The following is a 26,982-nucleotide window of genomic DNA, read 5'->3' on the forward strand; positions in this document are numbered from 1 at the left end:
AAATTTGAGTCAAAATGGTAGGAGTTAGATGCACAAACAAGCAATAAAACTCAAACTCAAACGAAATACGCACCTTCAGTTAGAGGAAAAATGGAAGCTATATAACAATGTAAATGCAACAAAACATGTACATAATGCTGAACTTTAAGACTTACGGGGGGTGGGGGGAAGGGGGTGGGGGTTGAATCAGTCCGAACCAAATACTTAAACTTTATTTCACAATCCCTAGTCAATTTAACCTTATTCTTATCAGCAGCAATGCAAGACAAAACATTGAATCGCCATGCACAAGAGAACACCAGATTTACGTGGAAAACCCAAACAGGGAAAAACCACGGTGATAGTCAACTCACAATATATGAAATTATTACAATATTGTTTTAGGCTCATTGCCAAGGAAGCAGACTGCACTATCCCATAGCAAGATGCTTCGACAATCTAAGTATGAAACTATCATTGAATCTTTGTCTCAAGCAACCAACTTCACAACAATCACCACACACTTTCTCTGTCTTGTTGACGTGTTTTTTTTTGACAATGCCTAACACAGAATAAAGTTGCCCAACGGTCACTTTACTGTCTCTTGATCAAAGTACGATTGTATGCTAAGATTGCAATAAGTTCAAACAATCGACTCCAAGGTTCCTATCCATGATGGACATGACTTAGTTGACTTGATGTGATATGTTGGTAATCCAAGGGAACTTACGTTTGGATCGTTCTTTCACTTCTTTGCTGTGGTTGTAATTCCATCATCAGATATAACAATTCTGTGATGCTTCTGTTTAAACTGAAACGAACTAAAAATAAAGGGGAAAGGGTTGGAAGGATCTAAATCTACTCCTAAGGGCAGTGATATCAATAGATAATACTTTAGTGGACAAATTCCAAATAAACCAAGCTCTGCTTCGCCAAGTTTAACTACAACTCTGCAAGATTTGCTCCAATCTTCTGAGGATGTAGAAGGATTTTCACATTGAGAAAGTGCACACCTAGTGGGAATCCTCACATTGAAAAAGTATATAAGATTGTATGAGGAAAGGCTTTGAGGGAACACAATTTTGTAAGGAGAACCAAGTTGTCAAATCTATTTGAAGAACATAACACCTAGGTAAATTTGGTGGTTCAAGCTAACTTTACACTGCAACTTATAATCAACAAGATGCAAAAAGTATTAACCATGGAAATTCATCAAACACCATTACATTCTCCATTGAAATCAAAGCACTATAATACTTCTACTCTAAATGAGGAAGGTGAAACTATGCAAGTTTTGAAAAATAACTTAAGCGAACACCATAAGAGAACAATGTATCATTGTTATTATCTCAAGAACTTATCGCAACAATTTCATACAAATTTCCCTGCTTACAAATGAAGAAGTCACCCCTTTATATAGGCTTCAAGCCTTGGCTACATGCAAAACCCTAATTAGGGTTTGCACTAAAACATTCCCACACATGATGCAACAAGGTGGGAATATTCATTAAATGCCCACTTTTCCTATTTACAATAAATTCCTATATGCCCAAAATGGCGTCCACTTGTGCATTAAATGCACCATCTTCATCAAATTTGCCCAACATGCAATAAAGATTCCTCCATACAAAACTGCTCATGCTGCCATAAATGCCCATCATCTCCACATGCGATGGCTGCATGCAAAAAGAATCAGCCATAATGCCTTAAATGTGATGGCTACATGCAAAAAGATGCTTCACTACCTCAGTATGTGTTGACCTGGTTGCCACTTGATGAGAAACCCTTGGAGAGAGAAAAGTTTATCTGGGAAGAATTTTCTTGAGATTTTGAATTTGCCTTCTCTTGGAGGAGATTTTTCATCAATTTTCAGCATCTCCTATTTTTTAGGAATTTTTTCAAATTTGAGTTTTGGGGTCCAGGAGAGAGAAAATTCACAAAAAAAAATGTACATTGTAGGGTTTGCTGATTTCTTTAAGTTTTGAGAAAATAAAAAACAATCTACATGGTAGGGTTTGCTGATTTTTTTAAGTTTTGAGAAAACAAAAAACAATCTACATGGTAGGGTTTGCTGATTTCTTTGAAAGAAATGAATACATATTACAAGTGTTTAAAAAAAAAAAAGTAAATTTTGCTTACAAAACACCCAAAAAACAAAAAAAACAAAATCTTACCTCTTATAAGAAGGGTGAAATGAAATGCAACCTTTTTTCAATCCTCTCTAACAAGCTTTTGATGCACCAAATGCAAGTATTACACTGCCCCAATGTGATTTGTTGAAGAAATTTTACTCGTCCTTGCTGGTTGTCCTACTATGCTCTCTTCTTTTTCCTCACAACTCACTCCTCTCTTCCTATTTTTTCAATAGAATGAAATTAGATGCCTTTTACAACTTAGAATCAAATATAAATGAAAAAAAAAACTAAAACCATTTTTTAATTTGTTTTTTTTTTAATTTTTCAGTTGCTGCCGTCGGCCGAGTCATGGACTTGGGGGTCGAGACTCGCCGGGTCCGAGCCTAGTCACCGAGTCACGTGACTCGCCATGACTCGGCCAAAACTCGGCGAGTCTGATTTTGAGCCACCCAGGACTTGCCGAGGGTCACTCGGCCCGTGACTCGTTGAGTTTGGCGAGTCACGGAACTCTGGTTTATACACTAAAACTATTAATATGAAGATTTAAAAACTTCTTAAAATAGCGAAAAGTATGTAAACTTTGATGATATATAGAATAGTTGAGAATTTCTTAACATAGCAAAACGTAGGTAACTCTAATGATATATTGAATAGTTGAGGTAGATTGATGTGGTTACTTTCCTAGAAATTAAACTTGGGCCTATTTTGTTCACTCCTAAGATCGCTAGACCAAGAAAGGTTAGCTTAACATGAAGACACTAATATGTATATGAGAACCCATATTTACCTAGGTGTTATGTTCTTCAAATAGATTTGACAACTTGGTTCTCCTTACGAAATTGTGTTCCCTCAAAGCCTTTCCTCATGAAAGTCCTTGCCCATCATATTGCAAAAATATTCAATAACATCATTCCTCATGGGTTTCCTAAAGATTGGACTACAAGTCTTGCTATACCTCTTTTCAAAAGTGGAGATGTCAATAACCCTTCCAACTATAGGACTATAATGATCAATCCTTTGTTTGCTAAGTTATTTGGCAGCATGATAGAAAATAGAATCAGCAAATGGGCAAAAGAAAATCATAAACATGCAAAAGGCCAAGCTGGTTTCAGACCTAAACATTCCACAGTTGATCATGGTATTACTTTGAGACACATCATCGAAAAAACCTGGGAGAAAAAGGAAGATGTCTTCTGTTGCTTTGTTGATTTCAAAAAAGCTTTTGACACAGTCCCGCGTGACAAACTGTGGCACAGAATGGAAGAGCTTGGTATCCCGGCTCATCTTAGGGCTGCTGTTCATAGGCTTTATGAGGAGGTTAAAGTGAAAATCAGAACTCCTGATGGTATTTCAACTAGTTTTAGGAGTGATATTGGTGTCAAACAAGGGTGTCCTCTTTCCCCTACCTTGTTTGGCTTATACATTGACAAACTTGAAGAATGATTAAACATGCAGAATGGTGATGGTATTCAATTGGGTGAATTTGTGATAAGGCTGCTCCTTTATGCTGATGACCTCATTTTGCTTGCTAATTCCGCCCTTGGTTTGCAAGAGCACTTATTTGCCCTTGAGCGCTTTTGCAATATTGTGGGAATGCAAGTTAATATCAGCAAGACGAAAATCATGGTTTTCTCAAATAGAAGGAAACAAGAGCAACATAAGTTTTACTTTGAAGGTAGCATTCTTGAAGAAGTTGCAGATTACAAATACCTTGGAATTGATTTCAACAAGAGTCTTAGTTGGGAAGGTTGCAGGAAGAAGAGAACTCTAGGCGGCTGGAAGGCACTCTATGCACTTCAAATTAGAAGCCATAGGCTGAGCTTTGGGATTGGAAAACCATCCAAACACTTTTTAGGCTTTTGGTGTTGCCGGTTATTCTATATGGTTGTGAAGTTTGGGCCAGCAGTACCTCAGATTCTCAATGGAAGCAAATTGAGAGAATTCAAAAACGTTTGATCACAAGCAAGTTCAAAATTAAAAGCACGGTCCCATATAATATCATGTTAAGTGAAACGGGTGCTGCCCCTATTGAGGCAGCTGCTATGGTGCGTCTCATTAGCTATTTAAAAAGAACCGAGCAAATGGGAGAAGATAGATGGCCTAAGGTTGTTGTCAACGACACTTTGTGCAAAAGGAAGAAGACGTGGATGAAACAAAACATCAAATGGTTGAAAAAATGGGATATTTATTTGAACTCATGCCCCACAAACAACAAGGAGATAAAGGTCTTCGTTATGGAAAAGTTTTACAAGAAAAATTGGAGTATTGGGTTAGGAAGGAAGAAACAATACTATATTAATGAGTTCAACCCCAATTATGATCATCTTCAAAAAGTCTATATAGGGGCTAATATATCATGGAAGGCTAAAATTCTAATCGCACAGCTTAGAACCAACTCTCACCAACTTCGGTGTGAGACCGGGCGGTGGAAAAGGCCAAAAGAGATTTGGGAAGAAAGAGTTTGCCCGTTTTGCGTCAGCGGGAGTGTGGAAACTGAAAAACATTTTATCTTGGAGTGTGAAGCACTTCAAGTCAGCCGGGAGAAGTTTGCCAATTTCCTAACTGCCAGCACATGGTATAACCTGTTCAGCGAGGAGCATATCGTGAAGATGGGTGCTCTCATCATCAGCCTGAATAAGCAGAGATCAGACCTTAAAAAAAACTGATTCTGCTTGATCAGATTGTCCCATAGGCTATTCTTAGCCTCGTGGACATTAAAATTCTTTCTTCTTCTTCTTCTTCTATACTATCAATCGTTGATTAAGTTCAATGGTACCCATGGGTGCAATTTTTAGATAAAAAAATTACAAAGACTAAATTTCTAAAAAAGGTCCAACGGCTTTCCACATGTGGCAGTGCATGTTTATTAACATTCCTAAATAGTAATATGTCGGTAGCACATTAACCATTAGATGAGAGTAGCATGCTTACCTGGGTTATTTCTTACAGCTGATTACGGAGTGGTCAGAGATGGGCTTTTAGAACTGGTAGTCTATTCTTCACTGTAGATGGGATGTGCCTATTCTGGCTCCAAAACGTAGTGTCGTAAGACCGATAACTTTCATGTTATACAGACAGAATACCTGCAGAATAGGTATAGAATGGCTGCAGAACTCGGCAAAAATATTATGAGTATCAGAATCAAGTGGCAGAGCAAGAATACTCACATTTAATGATTAAAAATACCCATTCGGTTCTGGATCCAAACCATGCATGCAAGTCTGAATAGCAAGGATCGGTAGCCCGTGAACTGACATTATGCAGTTAAAACAGAGAATAAGTTTCCAGAATTTGTGGCGTCGGTAGCTCTTTTCACTACTTGTATAGATGTTCGTAGATCATTATGCTCTATTCTGATTGAATGTGAATGTGAAAATAAAAAATTGGATTAGGTAGTGATCTATTTTTTAAGACTCTTATCCATGAGCTCTGAGTGCTTTGGAGAATTTATATAGTGGAGGCGTAGGCGTATATGGATACCCGCTTCTTCATCACAGTCTTAAGTAAATTTAAAAGAATGGCAAATAAATTGGATGTTCTGGCCCAAAGAAATACGAGTTAAAAGTATGGGTAGTATAGGGGAAACTGCCCCAACATTGGTAAAGCTATCATTTAGGTGATTTTCAGGTTTAGTTCTGTTGGGTGTGTGCCCTACAAGATGACATTTTTATTCTCGCTGCAATTTTTCGATAGAAAGGGAATTAGCAGGTGGACAAACATTTGCCCTGTACCTTGTAGAAACATTCCAGGAAAGTTGAGTTTTTAGTTTGAAGAAACACTCGAAAGAAGAATAGATAAGTGTGTTGTAAAAATAAGGTTTCCAGATATTTAGCCCTCCATCTAATGTTGTATAAATCGAAAATTAAAAATGATTTTTTGCAATTTATTTTTACTCTCTTCTGATAGCGGTTGAAGGGAAAAGTATATAGTAGAAAGAAATGAATTTTTTCTAGCGTCATTTGATGCAACTGTTTTATTAAAATTCTGGGAGAGGATATAGTTCAAGAGAATTGTACATAGAGCAATGCAAGAAATATGGAAGAGAAAATTCTTATATCAATGCCAATGAACAACTATAATAAGCTGACGTGAATGATAAGTACTAGCTAAAATTGCATTCAAATGAAAAGCGAAGGTTAAAAATGATTTGTATGATTCAAATTTTAAGTTGCAGGAAAATTCAGGAGGTATGAGGTGTATTATTACTCTTGAAAACATGAAATAGGGAAATGAGATCACCTTGGACCGAGCTTAAATTGATTTTTTCTTCTAAACTCATCCAGCCATTAGAACTACAAACAAAGGAATACAAAAGAAATCTGTATAGTTTTGCCTCAGCCTATAATAATAAGAAAGTGGGAAAAAAGGAAATACCCGTTTCGAACATTCTACTGTCTGGACCAAAATTCTTGCAAAGCAGCTACAAACCGCAATGATGACTACACGAAATTGTAAACGTCAATATTGTTGATTAATGAGATTTATTTCAGTTTATTACTCACTAAATGTGCAGAATACAAACACCAGCACAATAAACTCTGCATAAAGTGTAACATTTCTGTATTGGATCAGCAATTAAAAAATTTGTTAAATCCTGCCGTCAATTGTAGTATGAGGTTTTTATTGGGTATCTGCCAATGGCCATTATAAATTTATTAAACTGTTGTCCTTTGGGTTTCTGTATCCATAATTATCGAGCTGATATTCTTTTAATGCAAGTTTACAATTTTTTAGTCCAGGGGGAGCCCAGAATAACAGCCCACAGCATTTTATATCATTTTAATTGATATTTTAATAAATTTCAGTATACAATATGATTTTTTATTTTTTAACGTTAAGAAAAGTAAAATAAAATAAAAATAAATGTTTACTATCGGTGTTATAGGACACAAAAGTCACTTCACATTACAATATTATGTGCCTGAAGGTAGGTACTAATAAGAAAAATGTTAAAAACAAACCATATTGCCACTGATATGACTGACGTGGAAACTGCGTAGGTGACAGATGCAACGAACATTAACAAGACAAGCATGGAAGCACTTCGTAGATGAATGTGGACAAAATGTCCTTCAATTTTGAAATGCTCGTTAAAGAACCGAATCTGCAGTCAACTAGTGCAGTATGGAAGTTGTTTGTGAAGGCATTTAAAAGAGCTTTTCGTCCTTCACTTCTGGTAGATATCTTTCAGTAACTTGTGCACAGTTTTGATGATTCTACACGAATATTGTGGTGTGAAAGTTGTTTGTAAAGGCATTCATAAGAGCTTCCTGACCTTCACTGCCGTTAGAAATGACCTGGTAACCTTTGCAACGTAAGAAATGTTGTACTTATTTTTGTTGTTTATAAAGTTAATTTAATGATAGTTTTCCACTGTTGAAAAATCTTGACATTTCTTGGCAGGTATCTTCCATATTATCAAATTTGGGAACGAAGAGCTTTATTAGGAATGTGAAGTAAAAAATGGAGAAACATAGAAACAAAAAGCAAAGTTCATCAATAAAAGGCTCATTTTGGGTCAATCTGCGACAGTAATTGGAAATCATGATCAAAAATTGTTTTTTTATCTTATTTGAATGCTACTTGTCTAATTCGTATTTCTGCAAATTATCAATTAAAAACAATTATACATGGGGATGCATTATCACCCCCATTGCCATCCTAGGGTCCCAGAGATGGCTGGGGATGCCTCCTGGCAATCTCCTGTCCCCTAGAGAAATCAGGGATGCTCCTCTTCTTTTCAATTTTAAAAAGTCAGTTTTTTATTTTACAACTATGGAAAGAAAATTCACAGCTGAATGCCCACATAAAACTCATTTTTATTTTTATTTTTAATTAAAAAGTGAATCAGTTTATTTTTAAAAAAGGGGTCATCGACAGCCAGTTCTTTGTAACGACGGAGAGGAAATTTACAATTGCTAGATGACTCTGTACAACTATGGAATGAAAATGTACCCCTTTTGAATGGCAACATACAGCTACTCTTTTTGTGAGTGGGTAATTCTACGACTGCATACAGCTGTAAGAGAGCAGACAATTATAAAAGGAGATACAGGTGTGCCATGAGCGTAAGCATGATTATCTACACTTCTAAAGTGAAATGATACATATCTCAATGAGAGCGTAAAGTTTTGGTTTAGGTAAGCGGGGTTTTGTAAGAAATGCATGTTGTTATTACATACACTCATGATTCTATATCTTTCAGGGGAAATCCTTGCTTCAACAGCTTGGGCTGATCTCTTAGGATTGCGAAACAGCGGTTTGACTATATTAGCATTAAGCTCTTCGAACAAAGAGAAATGATTTATCAAACAATATGCTTATTTACTTCCTATTATTAGTTTTAAGTTATATGTTTGGAAAAAGCCTAAAAGATTGAAGAAATATATCAAAGCTAATAGCAGAAAGAGAAATATGAAGGTCAAGATAATGGAAATTTTGAGCACATGTTTCGCAGTTTTATGCAACATTTATTTTTTATTGTTTAAAATTTATTAAATATGTTATAACCATATTTAAAATTATACCTCCAAAATTGAAAGACTTTTCTAATACAAATCTTATTTTTAAATCCTCTTTTTGCAATGTATGACCAACAGATTATCTATTTACTATTAAATTCTTGTAAGTTTTCTTTACCATTTCTAGGTGTATTTTAACTGAACAATTTCTATTATATGTCGTCAAAAAGAGTAATTTCAAGAGAATTTTAGTTTATTTATTATTAAATTCTTGTTAGTTTTCTTCATGGTTTCTAGTTGTTTTTTAATTGAACAATCTCTGTTATGTGTCCCCCAAAAAGAGTAATCTCAAGAGTAGTTCTCATCACCAAAATTCTCACCACCAAAATATCCATACTTGCATGTTATTATACACAATAACATTATAGAAACATATTTAACTTCAAATTTAGAATTAAAAAATTAAACAATCAATTTTTTTTAATTTTTTGGTTAGACACTTTTTCTTTATTATTTCGAAGTTCTATCCTTTTAGAATTATAATGGGATATATCTCTTAAATTTTTGAATTCAAGCTTTGTTCCTTCTACCAACCATTATAAGCCAACTTAGTACACCTTTGTAGACCTTTTACAACATGTTATGTTAGTATTTTGAAGATCAAATTATTGTATATATCTTTAGGGTTCATTTCTACATGATGTAGGATTGCTACAATTTAATCTTGAGGCTCATCAAAATGAATAAAAATTCAAACATTAAAAAATTTGAATCTAAACTTTACCCTTTACACTTACCATCGTGAGTCAATTTGGTATACCTTTGTACAACAATTTTCTATGTCATAGTATATAAAGAAATTCAATTTGCAATTTGCATGTTGGTAAATGTTGTGTTCAATATTCTTCATTACTAAGTTGGTTCTCTAAGGGGTTGACTTAGGAGAACATAACCACCTATGAAATAGGCACTCTCCCCAATGATGTCCTACACCACCTTCAAAATTTAGATATTAGTTAAGAAAAGGTGAGGAGATTGTTTGAAGTACATTTTGGTAGATTGATTACACATATTGCAAATAATTTCCACACATAAGATAAAATCTACACAAATCAACATCAACCTTGTGGTATACAAATTTGAACCATACATACTTTTGAGTGACTTAAGATTATGAGATTGTTAATATACTAAGGGCATATGTTTCTGGATAGTGGCAAATCAACTTTACATGACATCAACAACATTTTCACATTATTGATTCTAAAGCTAAGTGTGTGTTGTGAAAAATGATGATGACAAACTATTGCAAAACCACAAAGATCCAACCACAAACAATCTTAATTCTACAATAAAAACATTCACCATACATCAATAAAGAAACTTAAGATCATGCAAATCAACAAATTGAATCAATAATATCATTCACATGCCAAGTTGAATTTGATCTCCATTGATCTTGTTCGATATATTTGTTCTCAGATTTTGTACATGCACAAAAGCTCAACAAAGAACAAATTGTGGTTGTGAAGTAGTTTGATTGCAAAAAAACATGATTGCATAAAAAAGTGTTAGGGTCATGAAAAAATGAGAGTATCCTCTTATATAAAAGACACTTTAGAAAATAGAGAGAGATGATTAAGAGTTGAGAAGATAAATGATCGATTGAGATTAAAGGGTAGGTAAAATAAATAATAAAATAATGAAGGGGGTAGGTAGAAAAAAATTAAAAGATAAATGACGTGTTATAGAAAGGAAAAAACTAATGAATTAATTAAATAAATAAATATTTATTTAATTAATAGAAGAAATGAGACCAATTAAATAAATATATTTAAATATTTATTTAATTTAGGGAAAAAATAATTTAAATAAATAAAAATATTTATTTAAATAAGGAAAGGGTTAGAAGAGGCTAAATGAATGAATTAATTAAACAAAAATTTAATTAATTAATAAAAAAATTAGGATAAAATAGTTAAATAAATACAATATTTATTTAATTAAGGTAGGACGTTTTAGGTGTCTACACTAAGTATGCTAATCCTCTACATTTAAAAAAAACATAGTGGCTTATCAACTTGTTCCTTGGTTAGGGCCAATTGGTAATGCTCGCAGTCACTTCTATGCACCATTGCACACCTATGAAGGAGACAAATAAGGGATTGAAATCAAAGCTCCTGTGCAAGCATATGCATAGGCATGCTAGAGTGTGGGCCAAATGTCTTTTCAAAGAAAAAACACAAACATATTGATGAAAGTGCTTGTTTGTTTGTCATTAGTTACAACAACAAAATGAACTTTGTAATGCTTTCAATATTCATTCCATTGCAAGGTAAATTTGATTCCAAATAGCTTTTCAAAGACAAGAAAAATAAAATCATATATGTGCAATTAGGAGACCTAAAAAATAATACTTATGTTGAAATAGAATTTATTCATAGTAGTTAGGGGGGTACCTATAATGTATGACCAGTTAGGGGGTACTTATAGTGTTTGACTAGTTAGTTAGTGTAGATTCTAAACACCAGGCCCAGAGGCTTAATGACAATTGTTCTATATTCTATTTGCTACCCTCGTGAAGGTTCAGGCTCTTCCAGAAGGAACTGTCATGGGGGACTTATGTCCATGGTTGGGCGGAAAAGCTCTTGATGATGCTCTCCGTCTCCCAATTGTGATGAGTTAAACACCTATTCTTCAGAAAGTTTGATATTCTGTAAAATCTTAGCCCTTCTCTTTCTTTTCTTAAATTTTTTAAGTTGATTAGATGTTAGTCATTTATCCTTTATGCTGAAATGGTTAATTAGTTGAAGTTAAAGATAGTAATTAATTGTTTCAATTTCAACTGAACATGAATTAATTGAATTTTCTTTGAATAGAATCTCTCATTTAACCAAAGAAAAGGATAAAACCACAGGGGAAAAAACACCTCTCCAAAATAAAAACAAAAACAAATGCACTATTGAAAGAAGGATAGGTAGTTTTGATGTGACCCCCCAAGGATTTCTTCTATCATACAAGTATAAACAGATGTTATACTTGTAGAAGAGATAAAATGAGGATATGAATGCACCTAAAGAAGTGACTCTTGTGCCAATGATGAAAGTTTGAAGATAAAACACGATCCACTACCTACAAACAACATGCTTTTGCTAAGAAGATATAGTGATTGGAGAACTCATTCCCACAAACTAGATGCATGGGGAATCCAAATCTGAATAATGCAGACCTCTAAAAACTTCTCAAATTTTCTTATGTTAGAATGAGATGTTGTCAATCCAAAAACTTGTGAAGATTGATGTAGAACAATCTCCAAAGAACCTTATTATGGTGGCCTAATAGTGATGGTGGTAGCCTGATAGTGATGATGGTAGCCTAATAGTGATGATGTGAATATTAGTAAAGAGGATATGAATTTCCTCAAAATAATCCTCCAATATTCAATCTAAGACTCCACAAAGACAGATGATATGGCTACAAGAAATGTATCCTAAGTAGTCATGTATAGAAGATAATGGATGTCTTGCTACATTGAATCAATAGGGATCATAGATGTGGTGATGGCATTAGGAATAATATAAGATGGATATTACGTCTCAATACGAGGATTAGGAACTAGGAGACAAACCTGTGAACCATCATATCATGGGGTATGTGTACCAAGATGATGAACAAAAAAGTGGCCACTACAAAAAAATGCCTAAAATAGATGACACACGTACATGTTTTTGATAAATTCAAAAACCACATATGTGTTAAGGCTCAAAAATTTGAGCCAAAACACGTATGTGCTATTTGAATTAAGAATATGTGTGTTATTTAAAGTAAAAACACAAACATGTTTTATGAGAGAAAAACACGCACATGTTACAACTTGTATGTGTTAAGCTAAAAAGTAACACACGTACACGTTTTGTTGACATAAAGCTAGAAAAGGAACATGGCCGTAGATGCTAATGCATTTGGCCTTCCCTTAATTTTTTCATCAAGACATATACATAAAATATAACATTTTTTCTCTTTGTCTTTTATCTTTCTTATACTTTAAGTTATATTTTATGTATATATTAGCAAGATGTTTGAGAATGGTTTCAAATCTTAGGAGTCATAATTCAAATTATAAATTTTAGGAGATCTTATAAATTTTTAGACTTAGTCAAATTTTAGCAATCAATAGGCTCCTATCATCATTCTCTCAAGCTATTTCTCTATCTCACACTATTTGTCTTCTCCAAGCTCTAGATCTATTTGTTTTCCTATCTCTCTCCTTTTCCTCCCTCTCTACCTCTCTCTATCTCACTCTCTCCTCTCTCCTCTCTCCCCAAGCTCTAGATCTTATATTTTTTTAGACAGTAAAATTTCAATAATCACTAAGCTCTTATTTTCATTCTCTTTCTTTATCTCTATTTCACTAATTTTGTCTCCCTCAATCTTTAGATCTATCTCTCTTCCTATCACTCTCTCTATCCCCCTCTTTCCCCCATCTCTCTATGTCACTTTATCCTCTCTCCCCAATCTCTAAACCTATCTCTCTCACCCTTCTACTCTATATCTCCCCTCTCTTCTCTACCTACCTCACACACATTCTCTCCTCTATGTCACCTCTCTATCCCCCTCCCCAACTCTCTCTCTCTCTCTCTCTCTCTCTCTCTCTCTCTAATTATCTCCATCTCATCTCTCCCTCTCCCTACATACATCCCCCCTCTCTCCCCCTTTCTCTCTATCCCTCCCTCCCTCGCTCTCTCTCTACTTATCTCATTCTCACCCTTTCCCTCTCTATCTACCTCTATCTCCCCTCTCCCTCTCTCCACATACCTATACCTCCATCCCTTTCTACCTCTATTTATCTACATAAATATCCCTCTTTCCACATCCCTCCCTCCTTCCCTCCCTCTCTATTTCTCTTTATCTTAGTTTCTTTGTTTCCTCCAAGATTTATACTTATCTCTCTCCCTATCACTCTTCCTCTCTCCCTTCTCTCTACCTCTCTCCCTCCTTCTCTCCTCTCTCTCTCTCTCCCTCATTCCCTCATCTCTCTCCCTTTCTATATCTACTTATATCTATCTCCCCTCTCCCTCTCTCTATATATACCTTTCCCTCCTTCCCTACCTACCTCTATTTCTCTAAATAAATCTCCCTCCCACCCTCTCTCTTTATACCTACATCCATCCCTCCTTCCTTTTCCCTGCCTCTCTACTTATCCATTTATCTCCTCTCTCTCTATTCATATATCTCCCCTCTTCCTCTCTCTACCTACCTCTCTTTTTGTCCCTCTCTACTTTTATCTCCCCTAACTCTCTATCTCCTTCCCTCCATAGTATTCTCTCTCTACTTCCTATCCATACTCTCTCTCTCTCTCTCTCTCTCTCTCTCTCTCTCTCTCTCTCTCTCTCTCTCTCTCTCTCTCTCTCTCTCTCTCTCTCTCTAAATACTTGTCTCTATCTACCCTCCCTCGTTCCAAATCTACCCTGCACTTCTATCTATCTCCCCTCTCTATATATCTCTCCTTCCCTCTCCACCTCTCTATATATTTCCCCTTCTCAACTTATCACTATCTTTCCTTTCCCTCTCTCTTTCTATATATATATCTCCCTCCCTCCAAGACCTTTATTTCTACCCCTCCCTCTAGCTCTTGAATCTTCCCTTGCAACTTCTACTAATCTCACCTGTCTTCCCACTCTCTAGATGTAGGTTGAGAAAGAGGTAGGAGAGTACTGAGAGAGGTCAGATTGGTAGAAGTGGCAAGGGAAGGTTAGATTGAAGTTAGTTGCAATAGCCTAACTTGGGTCATTTTGGGATGTCGGTTGGGCAATCTCTAAGAAGAGGTAGTTAGATTTTTTATCCTCAATCAGACATGAAGTAGTCTTAAGCCTCTTACTTCTAGGAAGAGGGGAAGATTGGAGCAACTGTGAAACAATATCCTTGGTTGGTTCTTTAATGGATTCAATTTTCTTCTTTTTGGACAAGGATAATCCTAGCCATGTAGGAGAGGATAAATTTTGAGCAACACTTTGCATGACATCACGAACAAGGAAAATAGTTCTCTTAACATTGGGGGTTTTATCTATATTTTGCAAATCAAAAGGAAAAGGAGACTTATGCTTACCACCAATGACTCCCATTTCATCTATTTCTCTAGCAATCTCTTTTCCTTTATCTCCATCCTTTTTAGTCTCTTCCTCTTTCTCCTTTCTCTTGTCCCTCTGTTCCAATGTTTGGTGCTGAGCCTTCTCCATGTGTCTTCTTGGAAGTTTGGCCTTTCCCTGATGGTTCTCCATCTCCATTTCCTCTTGGGTTGGATAGGGGTGTTGTTTATGTAGGTGGAGTTGTGGAAGAAGAGTTTACACTACTAGTGCTGCTCTACCCCATTAGTTTCTTTGTCTTTGTTGGGGTGGTCTTAGAGACATCACATTTCTTCTTAGCCAACCAAACTTGAGTTCGTTTTAGGACTTTTGCAATTCTTCTATCCATATCCTCTTCCTTAGGTTGATTCCAATCGATAGGATCCAATGGTTGAATCTATATATGAAAGGCATATGTAGGATCAACCATATCAGACCTATCACCAATGACATTATCCACATCCCATGCCTATCATCAATGACACCATCCACATCCCATTCTAGTTGGCAGTGTATTATTTGCTTCAAGGTTATTCTTGACCAATCCCTCTTTCTCACCTCAAAATCATCTATACAGTCATCCCAATAATCTTCGAGATGAGGTGCATGTTGGAATGCAAAGCCCAAGTGCAAATTATTCTCTGGTGCCTTAAAAATATTTAAGGCATTTGACTATGTCTTACAACTATACATCCCTAGGCTAATGGGAAATTGAATGCCTATTTTACTTCTTTCACACTACCTCATATTGACTTCACAACACGAATTTGTAACATAATTCAAGTAGAATGAACTTATCTTCCACATACTTGGGCAATTTTATAGAGAAATCATCATAGCCTCCTACCCTTATATATGTGAAGGTAGGGAATTGTGGAATTTTAATTGCCATAAACGTTTATTAGCGTTGCTACTTTAGGTGAGATCCCCCACTTTGGGTGTCCTTGTAACTCCCTTAGTAGCCCCATTGTAAATACATCATTAACTCTTCTTAGATTAGCATAACTATTTTGTAGTTGTAAATCTGGATAAAATTCACAATTTTGGATATTGTCATCAAATTCCTCTACAAAATGCAAGCATGACCAATACCAAGTACAAGCTAGAGCATAAAACAAGTAGGATGACATATATAAAAAAATGTTTAGTTTGAAATGAGCTATTGTTTCATCCAACCTTCCACTAATCAAGGTCACTCAATCTAGGTATGATTCTTTGACATAGACAAGTTGAATGAAGAAAAAGACCCCTTCATCTAGGTTAAATGAATTTTCAACCGCTCTGAGTTTATGTAATAAGAAAATTATTTTATAATTTTTCCTTTCACAAAATATTTGTGGATGGTTTTTGGCAGTTTGGATTGCCACTTCCTAGGCGTTGCAAACTATTCGTTTGTAATCACACTTGTAGACAACCTTTTTCACATTGAATTCAAATTGAGATAATGTGAAATCCCAATGAGAATATTTTGCTCTATTTGGGAGATAGAAACAATTTTAAATTGTGGCTCAATCAAGGGTTATAAGAACCCTTTTATCTTGTGTTTTAATCTCTTTGATGTTAGGGTCATATTTGTTCATGCATTCTAACACCAAATTTATACACTGCACGATGACTAGGAAGGTGACTGCTTCGAGCAATCCACTCTCTGCTAGTCTTTGTGTAATTGGGTGCTTGTTAGGGTTTTCTACTCTTTGCCAAAATTCATTTAAATTTATATGCTCAAATTTCATATCTCTTATTTTTTTTTGTGAACATTCGAGCCCCTTCAGGTGCTTGTATCCTGATATTTGAATTTCATGATTACCTCTTTTTAATGAAAAATGTGACAAGAATACAACTGAACACCCCTTTATCCTTGATTGTGTTGGTCTTTTACCTTTAATTGTCGTCCTTGATGTCGACATGTGGTGATTAAGATGACAGGTTGGATCTTTGACTCCTTGGTTTATGTGCAGATCTTTACATAGTGACTTCTTGCCTGCAGGTACTTGGTTGTAACACTTGGCAATTATGACTTAAGTTTTGTTGTAGTTGAGCTGTCCCACTTGGCAGCTGGTTTTCACGAGAGTTACTTGATTAATAACATTTCTCTTGGCATGTGGGCAGTTTTATCTTGATTAATATCCTTTCACTTGGCACTTGATATTTTCCGGATTTGAAACATCTTTGTTATTTACTTTGGGGCTTGTATGCCATACTTTAGCTTTCTTTTGAAAGCATCTTCGAACCCTAGTCGCCATGTATCTCTTGCAGCTTCTACCAGATAGTTTCATCATTGTTTCAGTTGGTTTGGTTTGTCTCATCATCATGGATAAGAAAGTGGACTTTGAGCAAAGGTTGGTTTGGTTTGTTTCATCATCATGCACAGGAAAGTGGACTTTGAGCAAAAGATGTATACACTCCATACAAGTTTTTTAGTTTCTTCTATTTGACTTTTGGCCGACATAGTCAAGTATTCTTTCGGTTTAACAAGCAAAAGCCAAGATTCAGATTATTGTTTAATTAAAGGACTTATCTATTGACAGTTGGTTAAGAAGTTAGTTTCATAACAACTCTTTAGTTATGAGTATTTCATTTAAAAAAAAAAGGGCATTATTTCGTTTTGCTGTTTTGAAGAGATGCACATATATATATTTAAAAATGGAAGAGGTGTAATGTGCGTAAAAAAGAGGAAAAAGTGTTGAAACGTTTCTCTGTTGCTTTGTTTTTATTTCTTTTGTATCGAATTTGGAAAATAGAGAAAGAGGGTTTTGAAAGAAGTCTTTAAAGAAGTTTTTTTTTTTTCGTCCTTGAATAGTATCAAGCTTTTGTGATACTGCAATATTATGTTTGACAGTTCATAATACTGTTCAACAGTGTATTGTTCAATTAGTTTTCATTCAGATGTTCCTATAAGTTGTCATCAATCATGCTTTTGGAACTGCAGATACAATGCAGTTGTAGGGTCAGTGTTGAGAGCAACTTCTTACAGGTTCTTAAGATTGTAAGATGTTGAGCTCAGACTCCATCAAGGCACTTTATCTTTGAAGTTGTTTTTGAACTGTGGTTGACATTTTAAAGAAGGTGTTGAGTAGAGACTCCACCATTGTGATAAGTTAAGGTTTTTGAGATGGAATAAAGATGATAGGTTACAAGTGGTTTTTTATACCCCATGAGGGTTTTTCCACTCATGAAATTCATGTGATGTGTAATGTTTCTATGAATTTTTGTCACCTTTTATGTTCATTCATTCAGTCAAGCTTTGATACATAATGTCGTTCATTTATCTGCAAATTAGTGTGAGTAAAACCTGCTATGATAATTGCATATGATTTTGTTTTTGGTTCATCTATTAGTTGCAGTAAAAAGATGTGTCACATAGAGCCTATACAAATTGTTTAGCTAATCTATTTTGATCTTGAAAGGACTGAATTTCTTTGATTAGAAGTTCTCTTTTTCTAACCTAATGCAAACATTTTTATTGTGTTAGAAAAATCTTAAAAGGTTATTTCAAGTTTACCTAGGTTTTAGAATTTAAAATTTATAACACTCTAATTCACCACCCCTCTCAGAGTGAAACCACTTCCAACAAGTGGTATCAGAGTATAGGGTCATGCATTTTTTAGTCTTCCTAGGATAGATCCTGGTCTTGGAAGTTCTTAGTCATGTCTCAAGAGGGGTCGTCTGTTACTAGAGCTTCATTGTGTGATGGAACCGATTTTGTATTCTGGAAAATTAGAATGGAAACATATCTGATATCTATAGACCTAGATGTCTGGAATAGTGTTTGCAATAAATACACAGTTCCTGTTACTATAGCAACAAATCCTAATGGGAAAAAACAATATGAAATGAATGATAGAGACAAACATGTTATATTGTGTGGGCTCACTAAATATGTCTTTGTTAAGATCATGCATTGCAAATTTGCACACGAGATTTGGGAAAAAATTGAAAGCATCTATCAAGGAAATGAAAAAGTCAAACAGTAAAAATTACTCACTCTCAAAATTCAGTTTGAGGAAATGAGAATGAAAGATGATGAAAAAGTTACTGATTACTTTCTAAGGATTGATGAATTTGTAAATGGAATGAGAGGATTAAGTGAAGAGGTAGAAGAATTCATAGTGGTTAAGAAAGTTATTAGAACTCTGTTGCCTAAATATGAAACGGAAGTTTCTGCCCTAGAGAAAATAATTTTTTTAATAAGCTTACCCTAGATGATCTCCAAGGATCCTTGACTGCATTTGTAATGAGAACAAATAAAGTTGACAATGCCAATTCATCATTAAAAGAGTCTGCTTTCAAAACAGAGAAGAAAGAGGATGTTGATAGTGAATCAGAATTATCTGATTCTTTAGAAGCTCTATTAGTACAAAAGCTCAAAAAGAAATACATAAACAAACTGCCTCTGAAATGTTTTGCATGTGGCAGAGCTAGTCAATTTGCAACCCAATGCCCTTACACTGAACAAAGTGATGATGATGATCAATTTGGAAAACAATACAAGAAAAAGGTTTTCAGTCCTAAGAAAAAGTTCAACTTTAACAATTTTAAAAAGAAAAAGAGTCTACTCTGCAAACAAGACTCTGATGATGAGTCAGATGACTCTTTGGGTTATGAAGGTGAAACTTTGTTCATGGCTAAAATTGATTCATCTAATATTACAGACAGTAAAACAGTTAATAAATCCAATAGTCACTCAGATTCTCAGAACTGTGAGATAAATCTTGAAGGTGAACTGCTTTGTGCTCTTCAAGATAATTAAAAAACTCAAGAAACTCATCTCCTCCCAGGAGAAAAGTTCAGATAACTTGAATATTTCTTTTCAAAATGAGTTAGATGACTCCAAAAGAGCTATAGAGAATCTAAGATCAGTACTTTTTGACAAAGAACATGAGATATTAACACTCAAACAACAGATTAATTCTCTTTAAAATCAAGTTGAAGATCATGAAAGAACTATTCACTTGCATAACACACTAGGGAAACAAAAACAACTCACCAACACAAGTGAATGCTCAAATTCTGCAGGGCAGAATATAAAAACTGATAATAAGGAGCATCTATTTGGAAACAAATGTAACAATTTTAGATTTAATCCTTTCTTCAATGGATATTGTTTCTTTTGTAACATATTTAGTCACAGAGTGAGCACCTGCAAATTTATGGTGCCCAGATCATCAAGTTTTGGTCGAAATCAATATTCAGGTTTGCCTAAAACAATCAGATGGTTCAAGTGTAATGCTATTGGTCATACTTCAAATGAGTGCAAACAAAATAAATCAAGTACAAGAAAGGTTTGGAAACCCAAACAAGTAAATATCATAGAACAATCCATGCTTGTCCAAATTGCTTTTCTCTCTAGTAAGAAAACTCCATGGGTTGTTGATAGTGGTTGTTCTAACCACATGACATGAGATAAAGACAAGTTCTTGAAACTTGAAAATTATGTTGGTGGTGTTGTAAAGTTTGGAGACAATTCTGGGATACAAATAAAAGGTAGAGGGTCGTTATTGCTAAATGATAATACACTTCTTCATGATGTGTATTATGTAGAAGGTCTTAAACACAACCTTTTAAGTGTCAGTCAGATTTGTGTTAGTGGGTACAAAGTCTCATTCAACTCACAAGGCTGTGCAATCAAAACAAAATATGGTAAAACATTTTCAACATGACTAAGAACACATGGCAATATATATAATCTCCTTGACTCATCAAATCATGAAAGAAATGAAGGTATGTGTCTTATGGGTCAAGTTGAAGATAACTGGTTATGGCATAAACGTCTAGGCCACATAAACTTTGAAACTTTGGTTAAAATCAGTAAATATCAGAATGTAAGAGGTCTACCAGTGCTCAATAAACCTGAAAATGCTGTTTGTTCTGGATGTGTCAAAGGCAAACAAACAAAGGTAAGCTTCAAGTCAAAAGAAAATTCATCTACTAAACCTTTGCAACTAGTTCATACTAATTTATGTGGTCCTACTAGGACAAATTCTATCAATGGTGAAAAATATTTCATGTTGTTTGTTGATGACTACACAAGAATGGTTTGGGTAACTTTTCTCAAACACAAGTCAGAAGCCTTTGAAAGATTCAAGATCTTTCGTAAATTGGTTGAGAAAGAATCAGATTTCAAACTTAAATGTTTAAGATCGAATAAAGGAGGAGAATTTACCTCACAAGAATTCATTGAGTATTGTAAAAATCATGGCATAAAAAGACAGTATGCTATTGCTAGAACACCCCAACAAAATGGGGTAGTTGAGTGAAAAAACAAATCTGTCAAGGAAATGGCCAGAACTATGTTAGATGAAGCTAAGTTGCCTGATAGGTTCTGGAAAGAAGCTGTTCATACAACAATTTATATCCTAAACAAAGTGTAGATCAGAGTGAAGTCCAATTTTACTCCATATGAACTATGGTATAATCATTCTACAACTATTAAATATTTTAAGATCTTTGGATGCAAATCTTTTATTAAAAAGGATGATGAAAATCTTGGCAATTTCCAGTCTAAGTCAGATGAGGGTATCTTTTTAGGATACTCTACACATAGTAAAGCATATAAACGCTTCAATATAAGGCTAAATAAAATCATTGAATCTATAAATGTCACATTTGATGAGAAGGTGTTTTTAGATAATAATCATGTTCAGGATGTCCAAGAGGAGCCTACTTTAATACTTGGTATATCTCCTGAATCTGTTGTTGTAGACATCTCTCAGCAGGAGAATGCATCAAGTCCTAAAGTAACATAACCTCTATCTACACCCTCCAGGATTATTACTAAGAGACATCCCCAAAATATGATTATAGGGGATAAAGATGCTGGAATTTTAACAAGAAGAAGAGTTAAACCTGATGAACAAGCTCAAATTGCTAAACAATTTTGTTTGGTAACTGAATTTGAGCCTAAGACTATTAATGATGATTTGAATGATGATTTCTGGTTGAAATCAATGCAGGAAGAAATTAGTTAGATTGAGAAAAAAAAACTTGGGAGTTAGTCCCAAGACCTGATAATAAAAACGTAATTGGTGGAAAATGGATTTTCAGAAACAAACTAGATGAGTGTGGTAAAGTGGTACAAAATAAAGCATGTTTTGTGTGCAAAGGGTATGCATAACAAGAAGGTGTTGACTTTGGTGAGACCTTTGCGCCTGTGGCTTGCATTGAGTCAATTAGAATATTTTTAGCATATTCTTGCTTTAAAAATTTTAAGGTTTACCAAATGGATGGTAAAACTGCTTTCTTGAATGGATTTATGGAAGAAGAGGTTTATATGGAACAAACTGAAGGATTTGTTGTTTTAGACAAACTTGATCATGTCTACAGGTTAAAAAAGGCTCTTTATGGCCTTAAACAAGCTCCTAGAGCTTGGTATTCTCGGTTGAATTCACATTTGATAGCGAATGGTTTCATCAAAGGTAGTGTGGACAACAATCTTTATATCAAGAAAGAAGGTAATGACATTCTTGTTGTAGAAGTCTACGTTGATGACATAATTTTTGGCAGCAATGATGATGCACTATCTAATTTTTTTTCAAAGATAATGACTTCTGAATTTGAAATGTCAATGTTAGGAGAACTATCTTTTTTTCTTGGACTTCAAGTTACTCAACTTGGAAATGGCATTTTTATTTCACAAACAAAATATGCCAAAGATATGCTAAAGCGGTTTCAAATGGCTGAATTATAATGCAATATGTACTCCCATGGTTACTGGCTGTAAATTATCTAAAGTCGATGAAATTCCTGCTATTGATCAAACTATGTATAGGTCAATGATTGGCATTTTACTATACTTAACTGCATCTAGACCTAATTTGATGTAGACAATGTGTATGGTTTCTAGATTTCTGTATGCTCCTAGACAGTCTCATTTTACAACTGTTCAAAGAATACTAAAATAAATTAAGGGTACTCTTGATTTTGGTCTTTGGTATCCTAGAAATGACAATTTTACTCTGCTGGCCTATACTGATGTTGATTGGGCTAGGTGTGTGGATGACCGAAAAAGAACTAGTGGTGCTGCATTTTTCCTTGGCGATAGTCTTGTGGCATGACACAGTAAGAAACAAGATTGCATCTCACTTTCCACAACAGAAGGAGAATATGTTGCTGCTACATCTTGTTGTACTCAGTTGTTATGGATGGCTCAAACTCTTCTGGATATGAGCATTATTGTTGACAAACCCCTTACTATTTTTTTTGATAATACTAGTGCTATAAGTCTCTCTAAAAATCCCGTGATGCATTCCAGAATGAAACACATTGCAACTAGGTTACTCTTTCTCCGTGACAAGGTATTGGCTAATGAAGTTACATTGGAATATGTTCCTACTCAAGCACAAGTTGTAGACATTTTTACCAAGCCTTTAGCTACATATGTATTTGAAAGGCTTCGGTTACGATTGGGAGTTGTTTCTCAGTCTACTCTTGTTTAGCACATCTATTCATTGGTTGAGGGGGAGATTTTCTCTCCACCAATAGCTTTATGTTGCTGTATTTGTTATTACATATCACTGTTCCTCATTATATTGTGCAACTGTTCCTTCACCCTTTGTCCTTGAAGACAAAAAAGGGGGAGATGTCTCAGAATATTCATGGTTGAGATTATGTTGAGATTATGTTGAGATTATGTTTATCAGATATCAGATTATCATGCTCAGGTTAATTCTCTGTTTGTTGCTCAGGTTGAGATTATGTTGAGATTATGTTTATCAGATATCAGATTATCATGCTCAGATTTCAGATTATGCTTAGGTTAATTCTCAGATTATGCACTCTCAGATTATGCTCAGGTTGATTCTTATATCAATTTTGCTTTGATGATGCTATGATTTCTTTGTTGATTGCATGGTTTATGATTCAGGATTCATGGTTCATGTCACTGAGATTGCATGAGTTATGAATCATGGTTCATGGTTCATGTTATTGACATTGCATGGCTCATGGTTCATGATTTGTTATTCATGTTATTGGCATTGCATGATTCATGGTTCATGTTATTGGCATTGCAGAGTACATATTATTGGTATTTTTTTTTGCCATCAAGGACAAAAAGGGAATTTGTTGGTCTTTTACCTTTCGTTGTTGTCCTTGATGTCGGCATGTAGTGATTAAGATGACAGGTTGGATCTTTGACTCCTTGGTCTATGTGCAGATCTTTACATAGTGACTTCTTGCCTACGGGTACTTGGTTGTAACACTTGGCAATTATGACTTAAGTTTTGTTGTGGCTGAGTTGTCCCACTTGGCAGTTGGTTTTCATGAGAGTTACTTGATTAATAGAATTTCTCTTGGCACGTGGGCAGTTTTATCTTGATTAATATCCTTTCACTTGGCACTTGATATTTTTCGGATTTGAAATATCTTTGTTATTTACTTTGGGGCTTGTATGTCATACTTTATCTTTCTTTTGAAATCATCTTCGAATCCTAGTCGCCATGTATCTCTTGCTGCTTGTACCAAATAGTTTGGTTTGTCTCATCATCATGAATAGGAAAGTGGACTTCGAGAAAAGGTTGGTTTGGTTTGTTTCATCATCATGCACATGAAAGTGGACTTTGAGCAAAAGATGTATACGCTCCATATAGGTTTTTCAATTTCTTCAGATTGACTTTTGGCCGACATAGCCAGGTATTCTTTCAGCTTAACAAGCAAAAGCCAAGATTCAGATTATTGTTTAATTAAAGGACTTATCTATTGACAGTTGGTTAAGAAGTTAGTTTCATAACAACTCTTTAGTTATGAGTATTTCATTTAAAAAAAAAGGCATTATTTCATTTTGCTGTTTTGAAGAGATGCACATATATTTATTAAAAAATGGAAGAGGTTTAATATACGTAAAAAAGAGGAAAAAGTGTTGAAACGTTTCTCTATTGCTCTGTTTTTATTTCTTTTGTACCAAATTTGGAAAACATAGAAAGAGGGTTTTGAAAGAAGTCTTTAAAGAAGTTTTTTTTCTCGTCCTTGAATAGTATTGAGCTTTTGTGATACTGCAATATTATGTTTGCCAGTTCATAATACTATTCAACAGTGGATTATTCAATTAGCTTTCATTGAAATGTTCTTGTAAGTTGTCATCAACCATGATTTTGGAACTACAGATACGTTGTATGGTCAGTGTTGAGAGCAACTTCTTATAGGTTCTTAAGATTGTAAGATGTTGAGCTTAGACTCCATCAAGGCACTTTATCTTTGAAGTTGTTTTTGAACTGTGGTTGACATTTTAAAGAAGGTGTTGAGTAGAGACTCCACCATTGTCATAAGTTGAAGTTTTTGAGATAGAATAAAGCTATCAGGTTACGAGTGGTTTTTTATACCCCATGAGGGTTTTTCCACTCATGAAATTCATGTGTTGTGTAATGTTTCTATGAATTTTTGTCACCTTTTATGTTCATTCATTCAGTCAGGCTGTGATACATAATGTCATTCATCTATCTGCAAATTAGTGTTAGTAAAATCTACTATGATAATTGCATATGATTTTGTTTCTGGTTCATCTGTTAGTTGCACTAAAAAGATGTGTCATATAGAGCATGTGTAGATTATTAGTTAATCTATTTTGATCTTGAAAGGATTGAATTTCTTTGATTAGCAATTCTCTTTTATTGTTCTAGAAAAATCTTAAAAGGTTATTTCAAGTTTACTTAGGTTTTAGAATTTGAAATTTATCACACTCTGATCCCCCCCCCTCTCAGAGTGAAACCACTTCCAACAGATTGCTTCTTGAATTTCAACTATGAAAACTCTTACTTAAGCAAGACTAGATGTTCTGTAGTTCTGGAAAACTCACCTCAACCTGCAACAATGGTGGAAATCCTATTTTCTTTTTGTCTTTGCATCTCCTCTCGTATTCCTTCTCTTGGTATAATGGGTCTTTTGATGAAAGATCCTGGGTAATAAAAAGAGGAATTTAAAGCTTATTCTGGTACATTCAATGCTCACCTACTGTCATCCTATGAAATTGATGCTTAATGCATTCCATAGTTTGCATTATCATGTCACCTTCATATCAATATGAATAGTTTGTTGAGTTCCACCTATAGTTCTAGAAATGGCTTTTATTTCTACCCAACGAAAGCCCATTTTGTTGTGGCTCATTTTTGTCTTGAGGACGATCGTTAAGCTATATAATTGTTCTTGACACCATTTTGAGCGCCACCTTTAGTTCTTGCTTGCTTTTATTTTCACCTAGTGTAAGATCACATGTGAACTCTGTATGCTCATTGTCTGAGATGTGCATGGGGGTTGTGGATGATAACACAATGCACATACACCCTATATGGACAAGGTACACAAGTCTATTCTAGAAAATACCAGGTAACCAGAACTCAAGTCTTCAATATTAAATGTGATGAGAAGAAAGACACATGGAATAGTAGTGAATGAACATAATAAAATAGAGTAATGAAAATATGAAGAAGATGAATGGATATTTATAGAGGGTCTAACCATGAAGCGTCTAGCATATACCATGTTCTTCTTTACTAAGCCCGTGTCACACCCCGCCATGAGGCCTAGAGGACATAACAACCAAGAACATGAAAATGCGAATATTTTTTTTTTAAAATCAATTAATATAACATATACAAAAGCTAAAGTACAGTTAAACAAAATACATATCGAATCAACTTACATATGTCCTCAAGGCCCCATAACAATGGTACACAAGATTATACATCATCTGGAATAATTACAATTAACTTCAATAAAATACAATACAAAATAAAACATGGATACAAGATTCTTGTTACAATGCTCGAGAATTTACATAAGAGTTACATATACAAATGATAGATCCACAATATACAAATCTTCAAAAGTCCCATGTAGGAAAGTATACATAAATCTGGTGCATCAATGATAGTCTTCAAATCTTCTCTGAGCGAAATCAAACATGAGGCTAAAAGGGCCAAACCCAATGGGTGAGAAAAACACTCCACCCAACCATGTGGCACCAAAATAGGTCCACCCCCCGTGCTAGGAGATACTAGTTGACCCACTAGGCGGAAGCGAGATAAACAAGAGTTCCAACATGAATCACCTGAGAAACACATATCCATACCAACAGGGAAACAATTAAACTTTATATGTGAGAGACTCACAAGTGAACACCATAGAAGCACATGAATAACAACAATACACTGGAAACTTGAGCACAACCACAAAGGCAACAAGCATGAGAAAACATCCACTTCTAGAAACTCAACAATACATGGAAGGAATAGATACGAGTTACCACTAGGTTGCAAGGGAAGAGTGTCATCACTAGAATGTCATGGGTTACCC

At 34.8% G+C, this 26,982-nt stretch overlaps 1 protein-coding gene and 1 pseudogene across 6 annotated transcripts in view; both read left to right on the forward strand.

Moving 5' to 3' along the window:
• The window catches only part of LOC131043895 (uncharacterized), a 115,928-nt gene extending 107,482 nt beyond the window's left edge, over positions 1-8,446 (forward strand). For 2 of the 6 annotated variants that reach the window (XM_057977125.2, XM_057977129.2), the window contains exons 3-4: positions 7,122-7,428; positions 7,518-8,446. In XM_057977125.2, coding sequence (XP_057833108.1) covers positions 7,122-7,196 — 75 coding nt within the window. In that variant the 3' untranslated portion in view covers positions 7,197-7,428; positions 7,518-8,446. Of the gene's footprint in view, positions 1-7,114; positions 7,429-7,517 lie in introns of all 6 variants that reach the window. The other 4 variants (XM_057977131.2, XM_057977127.2, XM_057977126.2 and 1 more) reach the window with 3 other exon arrangements.
• An 11,983-nt stretch (positions 8,447-20,429) lies between these two features.
• The window catches only part of LOC131043900 (subtilisin-like protease SBT3.18), a 127,066-nt pseudogene continuing 120,513 nt past the window's right edge, over positions 20,430-26,982 (forward strand).

The sequence above is a fragment of the Cryptomeria japonica genome, chromosome 3 (genome assembly GCF_030272615.1).
Source record: "Cryptomeria japonica chromosome 3, Sugi_1.0, whole genome shotgun sequence".
NCBI lineage: Eukaryota > Viridiplantae > Streptophyta > Pinopsida > Cupressales > Cupressaceae > Cryptomeria > Cryptomeria japonica.